This window comes from Suricata suricatta, chromosome 17 (genome assembly GCF_006229205.1).
Source record: "Suricata suricatta isolate VVHF042 chromosome 17, meerkat_22Aug2017_6uvM2_HiC, whole genome shotgun sequence".
Lineage (NCBI taxonomy): Eukaryota > Metazoa > Chordata > Mammalia > Carnivora > Herpestidae > Suricata > Suricata suricatta.
In genome coordinates this window covers 2,338,144-2,349,385 of record NC_043716.1, presented here as the reverse complement: position 1 = coordinate 2,349,385, position 11,242 = coordinate 2,338,144, and the positions used below count along the sequence as shown (strand labels likewise).

General features: G+C 66.9%; 1 protein-coding gene across 1 annotated transcript; it reads right to left on the bottom strand.

Moving 5' to 3' along the window:
* Nucleotide 1: 1 nt before the first annotated feature.
* Nucleotides 2-9,302, bottom strand: KDM6B (lysine demethylase 6B; the record flags this gene model as incomplete). The annotated part of the gene is made up of 22 exons (XM_029928798.1): nucleotides 9,012-9,302; nucleotides 8,347-8,466; nucleotides 7,965-8,107; nucleotides 7,707-7,848; nucleotides 7,427-7,525; nucleotides 7,103-7,322; nucleotides 6,924-7,016; nucleotides 6,675-6,836; nucleotides 6,415-6,597; nucleotides 5,991-6,329; nucleotides 3,748-5,909; nucleotides 3,485-3,611; nucleotides 3,257-3,362; nucleotides 2,070-2,275; nucleotides 1,911-1,978; nucleotides 1,751-1,822; nucleotides 1,516-1,664; nucleotides 1,267-1,381; nucleotides 983-1,170; nucleotides 727-868; nucleotides 307-433; nucleotides 2-205 (listed from the first exon to the last, which is right to left on the bottom strand). Coding segments are annotated over exons 4-22 (4,899 nt in total), but the record flags the coding sequence as incomplete, so codon positions are not given.
* Nucleotides 9,303-11,242: the final 1,940 nt, after the last annotated feature.

Genomic DNA, 11,242 nt, shown 5'->3' with positions numbered 1-11,242 from the left:
CGCCCCCGGCCGCCCGCGCCCGCCCGGCCCTCACCAGCGTGAAGGCGTCGTAGGCCTGCGCCAGCTCCTCGGTGCGGTACTGCTCCAACACCACGACGCCCTGCAGGCCCGCGCTGCGCCGCCGCGCGCACGCCTCGCAGTGCACCAGGTACGTGTTGCGGCTGCCGTTCTCGCTGGTCACGAACAGGATGTTGAACACCTCCACCTGGGAAGGGGCGCAGGAGAGGGAGCGCGGTCACAGCGAGAGGGGGCAACGGGGGCACCTCCCTCCGGGGCGCAGGGGGAGCGCGCGGCGGTCCCACTCACGTCGCACTCGTTGCAGTAGTAGGCGGGCTCGTCCTTGACCCGGCCCTGGTAGGCGATCTTCTTGCCGGCGCGCACCAGGCTCTCGCGCTGCACCTGGCAGTGCTTCATGGACTGCAGGAGGCAGAACCTGCGCGCGGAGGGGGGGAGGGGGGAGCGGGCCCGTGAGACCGGTGGGGCGGTGCCTCCCAGCTCTGGGCCGGGGTCACAGCCCCTGACCTCGGCATCGAACACAGAGAACAGGTGGCTCCAGTGCATTGGGGCCGCCAGATGATCAAGCTCCTCGGAGCGGGAGCGGGTACGGTGCGAGGCCCGTGGTCCGGGGCAAAGGAGGAGGAAGAAAACGGGGCAAGAGCTGGCAAAAAGGTCAAGAGCGGGACCAGGCCTTGTGGAGACGGGCTCCTTCCCAAATGGGGTGCTCACTTGATCATCTTGAACAGATCCGGGTCGCTGATTTTGACCGTGCGAGCCACGTTCCAGGACACGTGAATCATGGGCACAATGGATTTGACATTCTTCACCTCGTTCCACTCGTACCGTTCCAGGGCCAGCTGGTACTGATAGGCTGCGGGCCAGAGCGGGACACGGAGGCGCCTCGAGCAGCTGCGGCCACACCAGCCCCAGGCCCGGCCGCCCCCGGGCTCACCGCTACCCCCACGCGCGGGCCCCGCCCTCTCACCGGTGAGGGGCCCCACGTTCCAGGCGATGTTGTTGCACCAGCCAGTGGCCTGCACCCAGTGCACGGTGCCCGCGTTAATCCACACCAGGTCTCCGGGGCGCTGCACGAAGCGGTACACGGGGATGTTGGAAGCGTAGAGGTCATCCAGGATTGGCCACCAGGAACCAGTCAGGTAGTCCACGCCGTGCCTGCGCGGTGGCCACGGGGTCAGACAGAAGCCACAGGAACGGGGCGGGACTGGGAGGGGGAGGAGGTGTATCTGGCAGGGCCAGGGGGGCGCGCACCGGTCGCAGAAGGCGCTGATGGTCTCCCAGTAGTGCTCGTGCACCGCGAACCACTCGCAGTCGCCGGGCCCGATATTGATGTTGACGGAGCAGAAGTTGTTGTTCTCCTGGTGGCCTGCAGGGGGCGACAGAGAACGGCGTGGCTGGCCGCAGCCCCGCCTGCGCACCGCGACCAGCCCGCCCACGGGCCCTCATTGGCTGGCGGAGCGGCAGGCCCGCCCCTCGCGCGCGCCCGGGCGGGGAGCGCACCTGGCGTTCGGCTGCCGGGAACCTTCATGTACAGCTGCACGGTGTTCATGCCCAGGATGGTGTGGCCCACGTGGCTCAGCATGTTGCCCGTGGAGGTGACCCGCATGAAGGCGGGCAGCTTCAGCAGCTCCTGCAGCTGCGGCTTCCACCTGCGGTGACGAAGGTGCCCCAGAAGTGAGAGGCCGCCCCTGCCCCCTGCCGGCCCGGCAGCGCCCCGGCCCCCTGCCGCACTAACCGCTTGGCATCAGACAGGTCGATGTTGGTGCCGAACTTAATGATGTGATGGTTCTTGGGGTCCGGCCCGCTGCTGCCGGGGCAAAGAGCACGGGTTGGCGGAGACGCGCGGTCGAAGGTAAGGGGAAGGGCACGAAGTGGGGCGGACGACAGGGACCTACCTGGGAGGGGTCCCCGTGGTGCTGTCCGGCTCCTCGGACTCCTCATCCTCGCTCTCCTTCTCCTCCTGCTGGGCCACAGCGGGTAGGCGGCCGGGTCAGCCAGCGCCCAGCCCTCGCACCCACCGGGCCCCAGAGCCCGCCCAGGGAAGCCCCTCGCACCTGCAGGGACTCCTGGAAGGACGAAGCCTGGTACTGCGCGTACTTGGCGATGGTGGTGTGCGAGCGGGAGCTCTCGCAGGGCCAGATCTGCCGCGTGCCCGTCAGGTCCCAGTTCTCGTCCGAAGGCTGCTGCACCTGCGTGCGCACCTCCACCGTGTGCTCGCCGCTCGCCTCCACCAGCGTCTTCGTGGAGAAGAGGCCCAAGTCTGCGAGGCAGGACCGAGCAGCGCGTCGGGGCAAGGGCGGAGGGCAGGCAGCGAGGGCCTTCCTCCTCCCGAAGCCGCACGGAGCTCAGCCCGGGCCCCCGCCCCACACGCGGCTGGGCAGGTTGGCCCTCTCAGGGCCACCCCCTCTCTCCCACTGCTGCTCAGAGCCAGAGCACCTCCGGGAGAGCCCTCGGGTGTGTGCGTGAGGCCACAGGTGCCCTGCACCTGGCACTTAATAGGCGCTCCACAAATGGCCATTTCCTTAAGTTACCGTTGGGTCCAACGGTTTAGTCAAGTACAAGCCTAGAATGTGCTTCATGTAACAGCGGAGGGAAGGGAGGATGTGCGGGAGAGAGCATTATGGGTACAGAGGAAAGAGGTTTCCATTTGTAGGTGTGTACCTCTGTTGGAAGTTGGCACAATAAAAAAATTTTTTTTGCACAATAAAGCGCTGAAAAGAGAGCCCTGGGGCACTGGGTGGCTCAATCGATTAAGTAAACGACTTTGGGACTCCTGATTTCAACTTGAGTCATGATCTCACCATCATAGGATCAAGTGCCTCATTAGCTGTGTGCTGAGCATGGGGCCTGCTTGGGATTCTCTCTTTCTCTCCCTCTCCCTCTCTCTCTCTCTCTCCCTCCCCTCTCTTCCTCCCCCGCCCCTTTCCTGCTCTCACGCTCTCTCAAAATAAATAAACAAACAAAAAAAACCCAAACCACGGGCCGGTGGGGGTTTTGTAGAATCTGTATTCTCATCCTCATCAATCAAGAAAACCTAAAGCAATCCTAACCAGGTCCTGAGATCCATCCCCTTCCCGTCTGCCCTGTGCTGGGGACACATCGATGGGAAGAAAGCCCAAGGCCTCAAGTAGGGCCTGCGGAGGACTGAGGAGAGTTCGTGAGAACCACGGTCCGGTGTCTGCAAGCATGGGGGCCCTCAGAGCCTCCCCGCACCCTCCTGCCCCCCCCCCCCGACACTCACTGAGCCGCAGGGAGCCCGCCAGGCCCCGGATCACGGTGATGGGATTTCGAGGGTCTGTGCAGAACTGCAGCAGCACAGGCGAGAAGGCATCCCGTTTGCTCTCCAGCTGAGACAGGTGGAGACAGGGCTGAGGTGAAAGCCCCGCCCCAGGCTGTGAGCCCCGCCCACCCACCCACCAAGGTCTCAGAACCTGTGGCAGGGGTCGCAGCAGTCAGGGGTCGCACGTACATAGATGCTGGGTGTGGGCGGGTTGAGTTTTTCCCGGGGCAGCTTCTCCTCAGTGTTGATCTTGGGTTTCACAGACTGGGCAGGGGAAAGGTAGGACTCTCGAAACTTCCCTTTCACCTTGGCATTCCTGTGGAGAGGACAGGCACATGAGGACAGGAGTATCAGGGTGATGGGGAAGGGAGGCTCCCCCCCTCCAGGGCCAGGCCAGCAGCCTGGGGCTTGGGGGGGGGGACAGTAAAGAGGGGTGACCTCCCGGCACTTACTTGCTGGCACGCACGACATCGGCAGCGCAGTGGCTGATGGTGAGGTCCGCCATGCGCAGCCTGCGCTCTTCTACCTCGGACGCGATGAAGGTCTCCTTGTCCCCGCTCTCCACCTTGATGAGCCTGATCTTCAGCTCCTTGGGGGGCCCTTCACTGAGTGAGCGCAGCTTCAACATGTCAGCCCGGCTGACACCTGGTGGTCCTGGTGCTTCCTCCCGGGCCTTCTTCCCAGGACCGGGAGCCGAGGGAGCCGGGGGCTGGGCAGGGGGCGCAGGGGCTGGTGGAGGGGCCGGAGCGGTGGGTGGCTTGGCCTTGGAGGCCCCGCCGAGATCAGGTCGGGCCTTCTCACGACCCTGGATCTCCTCACTCTGCAGGTCCAGGTTGCCCAGCACCCGGCGGCTCTTCTCTTTGGGGGCCTTGGCCTTGGTCTTTGCCCTGCCTTCTCGGGGCCGTCGACCCACACTGTCCTTACAGGCCCGCCTGTGCCGACGATGCTCCTTCTGGTGCTCCTTCTGGTGCTCCTTCTGCCGCCGCTTGCTGCTGCCTGGTCCTGCTGCTGCCGTCCCGCCACTTTCCTCGCGGGCCTGGGCGGGAGGCAGCAGTCGCTCAGTCCCACTGTCCACGGGGCCTGCCGTGTCCACCGGGCCTGCCGGGTCCGCGGCACTCCGGCCCACCCGCTCCACAAGGGTCTCACAGGCCCGGCTGATCTCTTCTAGCACCTCAGACTCAGACCGAGCAGGGGGCAGAGGCAGGGGTGGGGGCGGCGGGGCGGGAGTCATGGGGCCGGGGGCCGGCTCGTCGCCCACCCCGCGCTCCCGGGCCCAGGGCCCACCTGAGGTAGAGAAGTGAGATGCCGAGGGAGCGGAGGGCTGCGGGGAGCCCTGGGCGCTAGGGGCCGCCGAGGCGGGCGGCGGGGCGGTAGCACCTGATGGGGGACCTGGGGAATACTGAGTGGCAGGCAAGGGCCCGGGCCGGGTGGCAACGGCTGCTCCAGTCCCCCGGTAACAGTACTTCTGTCCCTCCAGCACAGAGGCCAAGGACTTGAGCAGGCTGGCCGGTGGGGGGAGTGGGGGTGGCGGGGGTTGGGGCTGGGGCGGCGGAGGGAACTTGGCTAGAGGCGGCGGTGGCGGCAGGGCTGGTGGTGGCTTCTTCTCCTCTTCCTGGGTGGCGGTGGCAGTGGCGGCAGCGGTGGTGGTAGTGGTGGCGGCGGTGGGGGTGGCAGCTGGGGCTGTGTCACTGGGGAACGGAGGCTGCAGAGATGAAAAGGGCTCCTTCAGAGGGGGCGGGGGGCCCACGCCCGCCTCCTGTTGTTGCTGCTCTTCCTCCTTGCGAATGGATTCGTCCAGCATCTTCATGATGTTGGCCAGCCCGTCAGGGAGGATCTTGAACTCGGCTGGCTCCTCAAACTGGTCCTCCAGTGGGGTAGGAGGAAAATCGAAGAGCCGTGGGCCCCGGGCAGGCAGCTCCCCAACCCTGGGCGGCACAGGCTGGGGGGCTTTATTCAAGGGGCCTGGGGAGGGCCCCGGCCCCACCTCGGGGGTCTTTGGGAAGGAGACCCTGGGCCGAGGGCTCTCCGGGCGCCTGAAGCTTCCTGAGGTATTTTGGTGGCAGGAGGAGGAGGAAGGAGCTGGAGGCAGGGCAAGAGTCAAGGGTGCAAGAGGTGGGTCCTGGGGGCTCAGATTCGGGCTGGGGGGCCGGGGAAGGGGGTCCAAACTTCTGGCGAGATAGGGAGGTGGGGGGAAGGGCACAGGCCCCACGGGGCTGCTGCTGGTGGCTGGGGGAGTCGGAGGGGTGTGTGAATCCTGAGTGCCCATAGAAAAGCGGGGAGCCGGAGGCCCCAAGAAGCCCTCGCGGTGGGGGAGTGGTGGGGGGGGAGGGCGGGGTCGTCCCTCTGCCCCAAAAAAGAGCTCCTCTAAGATCTCCCCATCCTCTCGGGCCGCCCGGCAAGCCGGGCCCTTCAGCCAGGCAGGGGGGGGCGGGGGGCGTAAGAGGCGGGGACAGGGTGGCGGAGGTGGCGAGGGAGGGCAGGGCGGCAGGGACAGGTGAGGAGTGGCAGCGGGAGCCACCAGGAACGGTTTCCGACTGCTGTGTGCCGAGGGCCCCAGGCGGCCTTGGTGAGGGGAGACGTCCAGCGCGGGAGTTTGGTAATGGTCAGCGCCGGGCTGCAAGCAGGGGACAGGTGGTCAGTGCCTGTTTGGGGTGGGGGGGTGCACTGCCGGCTCCGCCCGCAGTCTGGAACTCACAATGCCTGGGCTCGGCTCCGCGGCCCGGAGACCGGTGGTGCTGCTGCTGCTACTGCTGCTGCTGGTGGGGCCGGGGAGGCCGGGGGGCCGGGAAGGGGCGTAAGGCACGCAGGCGGTGGTTGCTGCTGGTGAAACGCTGGAGTCCATCCGCGACCTCTGAACTCTGCTCTCTCTAAGGTCACTTCCGGGGGGACGGGTGGCAGGCGGGCAGCCATGGCTCTCTGCTCCTGGGGGGCGGGGGCCTGGGGGTGCGGCCGGGACCAGCCGGTGGCCAGGGGGGTGCGCGGCGTAGGCCGGAGCCGGGTATGGATACGGGTGAGGCAATGAGTGCCGCTGCTCCTGTGGGAGAGGCGGAGGCCACGGTGACGGACGGGGATGGGGGACTTGCCAGTTAAGACGCAATCGGCAACCAATAGGGGCTCACCTGGCGCTCCGGGGGTGCTGAACCCTTGCGCTCCGGGCCCCAGACATCTCCATGCAGGGTGCTCCACAGCCCTGGCTTGCTCAGCTGGAACGGAGGGCTAGTGGCGAGGCCAGGCAGGGGTGGCGGGGGTGGCGGCGGGGGCAGGGGCGGCGGGGGCAGCGGCAGCCCTGGGGGGAGGCCAGTCTGGAAGAAGGGCGAACGTGAGAACAGCGCCTGCCCCGGCCCCCAGTCCTGCCCACTGTGGCCCGAGGCTGCCATACCTGCTCAGAGCCACAGCCTCTCCTGCGCTTGCCCCCGGGGCTGAGGCCCTCATCCCCGGAGGGGCCCGAGAGCGCTGCGGGAGGCACAGGCTGCACCACTGGGGGCTCGGCTGCTCGCTTCACGGGGGGACCACCCCGCTTGGCCCCGTAGTTCCGCTTGTGCTGAAGACAAAAGACGAGGAGAGAGCATGGCACGCGTGCAGTGCCGGCCAGGGGCCTCCCCACCCAGCCCACCGGGCCTCTTCTCACCTCAAGGTGCAGCAAGTTCCACACCTGCTCCAGCGGGGGCAGGACCTTGGCTCGGTGCTGGCAGGAGCCAGCGTGAAAGTTCCAGAACTGGGCCTGGGAGGCAGAAGCACACAGTAAGAGGAGGGTGCTGAGCCAGAAGACCCAAGCCCGGCCTCGCCCCGGGTCCTGCCGCACCCTACCTGCTGTAGCCGCCCGATGCGGGGCCCCAGCTCCGCCAGGCTCCCTCCATAGCGCAGTGCGCTGTGGTAGCAGCGGACGGCCTCCTCGCCGTCGTGCTCGGACTCATACAGCTGCCCTAGCTGCTCCCACAGCCCTGGCTGGGCCGGCTCCCGGAGCAGCGCCTGCACACAGCCGTGCAGGGACTCCAGCTTCCCGTGCAGGGGTCTCGGGGCGGGGGTCCTACAGGGCAGAAGGGGGGACACGGGAGCTGGTCAGGCCTGGGGGCCCTCTTCCAAGACCCCAGACTTACCCCCCATCTGCAGCGCCTTTGAATCCGTACTCACCCTGGAGCATAATATGATTTGTTGGGGTGTCCAGAGCTACTGCCATGTGAAGGGGGCAGGGGAGCAGAGAGTGGGGGCTGCCCGATGCTGGCAGAGCACCTAGAGACAGAAAGGGTCTGTTAACATGCAGCAAGATGAAACGATCCTGTCCCCACCCAAGAACGAGGGGACTGAAAGACTAAGAAGGGAGCCGAAGACAACACAGGGGTCCACAGATCAGCAAAAATCCACAGAACGACCGGGGAGTGGAGACGGGAAAAGGGGTGCCTCACATTCTCACCTGCCTCCCGGCAGCCATGCACTCCGAGGAGGGGGATGGGGCGGGCAGGAGCTCCAGGCCCCAGCACAGCTCAAGCCCCCAAGGGCAAAGGCTTCCCGTGCAGCGCGGGCCCCTGGAGGGTCCACTGCCCGATGCATCCAGCCTGAGTCAGAGAATAAAGACCAAGATCATCAGAGAATAAAGATCTAGATCGTCGTGGGGGTACAGCCTGAGCCGATGGCGTACACAGGGCAGAGCCAGCACCAGGCTTTCCCTTACCAGGTCAGCAGTGGCCCCAGGAGCCCTGGAGATCGGGCACGGCCCCCTGCCCCAGCTCTCTGGGGCGACGGTCCCGCTCCAGCCGCTCTGACAGGAGTGCCCACTGCCCCCAGACGGCCGCCCAGGGCCCTTCACAGCCAATTCTGTGGAGGGGAGAGAGGGGAGGAGTGCTGTGAGCCGGCCAGCGCACAGCTGAGGCCCAGGGGCCTGGCCGGGCAGACATCTGCACCCGGAGTGGGGCCTGGGGTTTCCCAGAGGAGAGGCCCACGCCGCCCAAGGTGGCGCCGGGACGAGTGGCAGGGAGCGCGATGGCCGAGAGGCCGGGCGCGCTGCCGGGAGCCACTAGGGCAGCCGGACGCGCAGCGCCGCTGCGGCGGCTTACCCGGCCTCCGTGGGAGCGTCCTCGCACGGCGTCGGCGAGCTCCTCAGATCCGGCCAATCACAGGACTTCCTCTCTCCCCAGAAAGCCAATCATCACCCGTGTCTCCGCCTCAGTAACAGCCTGGCCGGGACCAATGAGAGCGAGGTTAGCCGGGCCGCGGCCGGGGGAGGAGGGGCGCCGAAGCCGGTCAGACGGGCTCGGCCCGGGGTGACCCCGGGGTGACCCCGCGGCTCCCACCTAGGGTCTCCATCCCGGACCTGACACCCGGGCCGGCGTCGCAGGCAGCGCCTGGGGTCCCAGCGGGTGAAGACGGCGCGGCGCACGCTTGGCCCGGCCCGGGGGACGGCGCCACCCGCGAGTCCCACGCACCCCCAGAGCCGCCGGTAGTTCCGGCAGGACCGCCCGAAACGCCCCCCGCCCCGGCGCCCTAAGACCGAGCGAAGGCAAACGGAGGCACAACACTGACAAAGGCGTCGCTCTCCTTCCTCATTTCACCTCGCCCCGTGCCTCACCTCCCACCCCGAGTGTGCCCTGTGACTGCTGAAGGCTGGCCGGTCACCGCGACTTCGGTACCCAAATCCACCCGCGCAGAGATCCCAGCGCTCCACCCCCCGCCCTACGCCTGACCCCATCCCAAGCCACGGTCAGGGTCCCCAGCCTCATACCTAGTTCCCGGAGCTCCTCCACTTCCCCTGGCTCTCTAGGTCTTCAGGACCAATCGACCCCCCAAACCAAAATCTCCCTTAATCCCCCCAACTTCTGAGAAGTCGCGCACAGCGGTCCCGAGTGGCCCCTCTCGCGTGGCTCCCGTATCCTCTATGCCCTTCCCCGTCGGGGCCACGCGGTTCCCCACGGCCCACGTGGCCCCCGCCCCCCAAGGGAGGGGGGATTTCGGGGGTTGCCCGTGACGTGGCTACTTGCGCAGCGGAAGCGGCGTGTGTAAGTGTAAGGGAGGGGGGGGGTCCTTCGGGAGGGAGGAGGGCGGGGCCCGACAGGCGGTGACATCACCCTTGTCCCACTCTCACCGCCCACTCCCTTAAAGAACCCAGAACCCGTTTCACTTCCTCCTTCGCGCCCCCCCACCCAGCCCCTTCCCGTCGGTGCCGCCTCGACCCAAGACGGGCGCAGCGCCCCAGTTCTGGGCACCTCTCCTTCGGCCCCAGTTCTTCCTTGTCGCCTCTCTGAGCCCAAGATCCCCGTCCCCTCGCCTCTTCCTCGCCTACCCGGCGTCCCCGCAGGTAGGGAGCCGGCTCCGCTCCCAGGATCGGTCCATTGAGAGTCTAGAGTACAAAGAGCTGCGAGAGGCGAGCGTAGAGTACAAAGCGGCGGGGGCGGGGCCAGCGCTCCAGCTGGAGCGAGCGCCGGGCAGGAAGCCGGGGGAGCGCGCGCGACGAGGGGCTGGGGGCGGCTGGAAAGTTCGCCTTCGCCGAGAGAAGTCTGCGCGGTGGGGAAATTTCCACCCAGCCCGCAAGGGCAGGCGGGTTTCTGGTGAAAACAGTCCTCTCTCCGCAGGGCAGGGTGGTCTGTTTACGCGCAAAGCAGCCGAACCCTACAGGTCGCGGCGCGCCACTCCCCGCCGGGCTCTGCGGACCCCGTCCGCGGCTCTAGCGGAGTTTTCTACGCGAACTCTCTCTGCTCACCACACAGACTTTCGGTCAGTTGCCAAGCCCTGGGACGAGTAGAGCGCTTGAGTGCGGTCTAAGGGTAGCCCTGGCCACATTCTCCCACCCAAGTCCGAGAACACGCATGGGGAAACGGGGAGGGGCGGTCCGGGGGTCCGGGCACCGGAGGATCAATCCCCGTTTGCGAAGCGGTGCCGAGAGCGCTGCCAGTTACCAGGAAATGCAGCTTCCCCTTATGCGATGATGACACTTCCCCTCCACCACTTCCCCTTTCCCACGGGGAACTGACTCAGCTTTCCCTAAAGCAGTGAGTCCCGTCCCTCCAGCCCCTTTCCACCTTTGTCCACAACCCCCCACGCCGGTACTCAGAGTACAGCTGCCCTCACTGGGGAAAAAAACTTCCTGTGCACTAAATACACATTCACTCTCGCCAACCACCTCGGATCCACCGGGACCCAGGCGCCTGACTCCCCATCCGCCCCCCGTACAAAGCCCTCCCTCGGGGTCTGATTCAGGCTTGGGGTGGGAGAGCGTGAGTCACTCACAAAACCTTCCCCTATTCCCACTGACTCAGCCCTCGCCTCCCTGAACACACACAGACACACAGTCAGAGGCAGACACAACTCAGCCCACACACCGCTCACCACCGGTCCCGCGGAATTTCCCCTCCCGTCTTCCCCCACGACGAGCCGCCCCCACCCCGCGCCCGCCAGCCTCGACGCCGCGTTCACACCTGTTCCCCCGGCGCCAGCTCGCGGGCCACTCTCACCTCCACTCTCGCTTTGGGGCAGGAGTAGCCCTCCCCGACTCCCGGTGTCCGTACTAGCCAAGGGGAGGGGACAACCATGGGCAGCAGGCACAAAGACAGGCACCCGCAGACTCCCTGAAGGAAGGTGAGGGGGAGGCGCACGCGGCCGCAGCCAGGCTGGGAGGACGGTATACTTCTGGGGCAGACATTCCTTCCCGGCCTCGCCCGCCCCACAGTCCCCGGGGCCAGCCGCCCAGAAAGGGTTAATTCTTCTCCTGCCGAGACCACGCCCTCTCCATCCGGGCACTCCCGGCTAAGCTCAGCTCCGCCCCTTCCATCCGGGATCTGGACTCGGGGACTTTAACCGACCCCCTCCGCGGGAGCCCCGAGAGAGACCCACTCCATTAATCACACCCACTTAACCCTCTCCCGGCTCCAGGCCTGAGGAGCCCCCCGCGCGCGGGACGCAGGCGAAGGGGCCAGACGCGCGCACGAAGACCCCCGTGCCGGCCGCAGGCGAGACCCC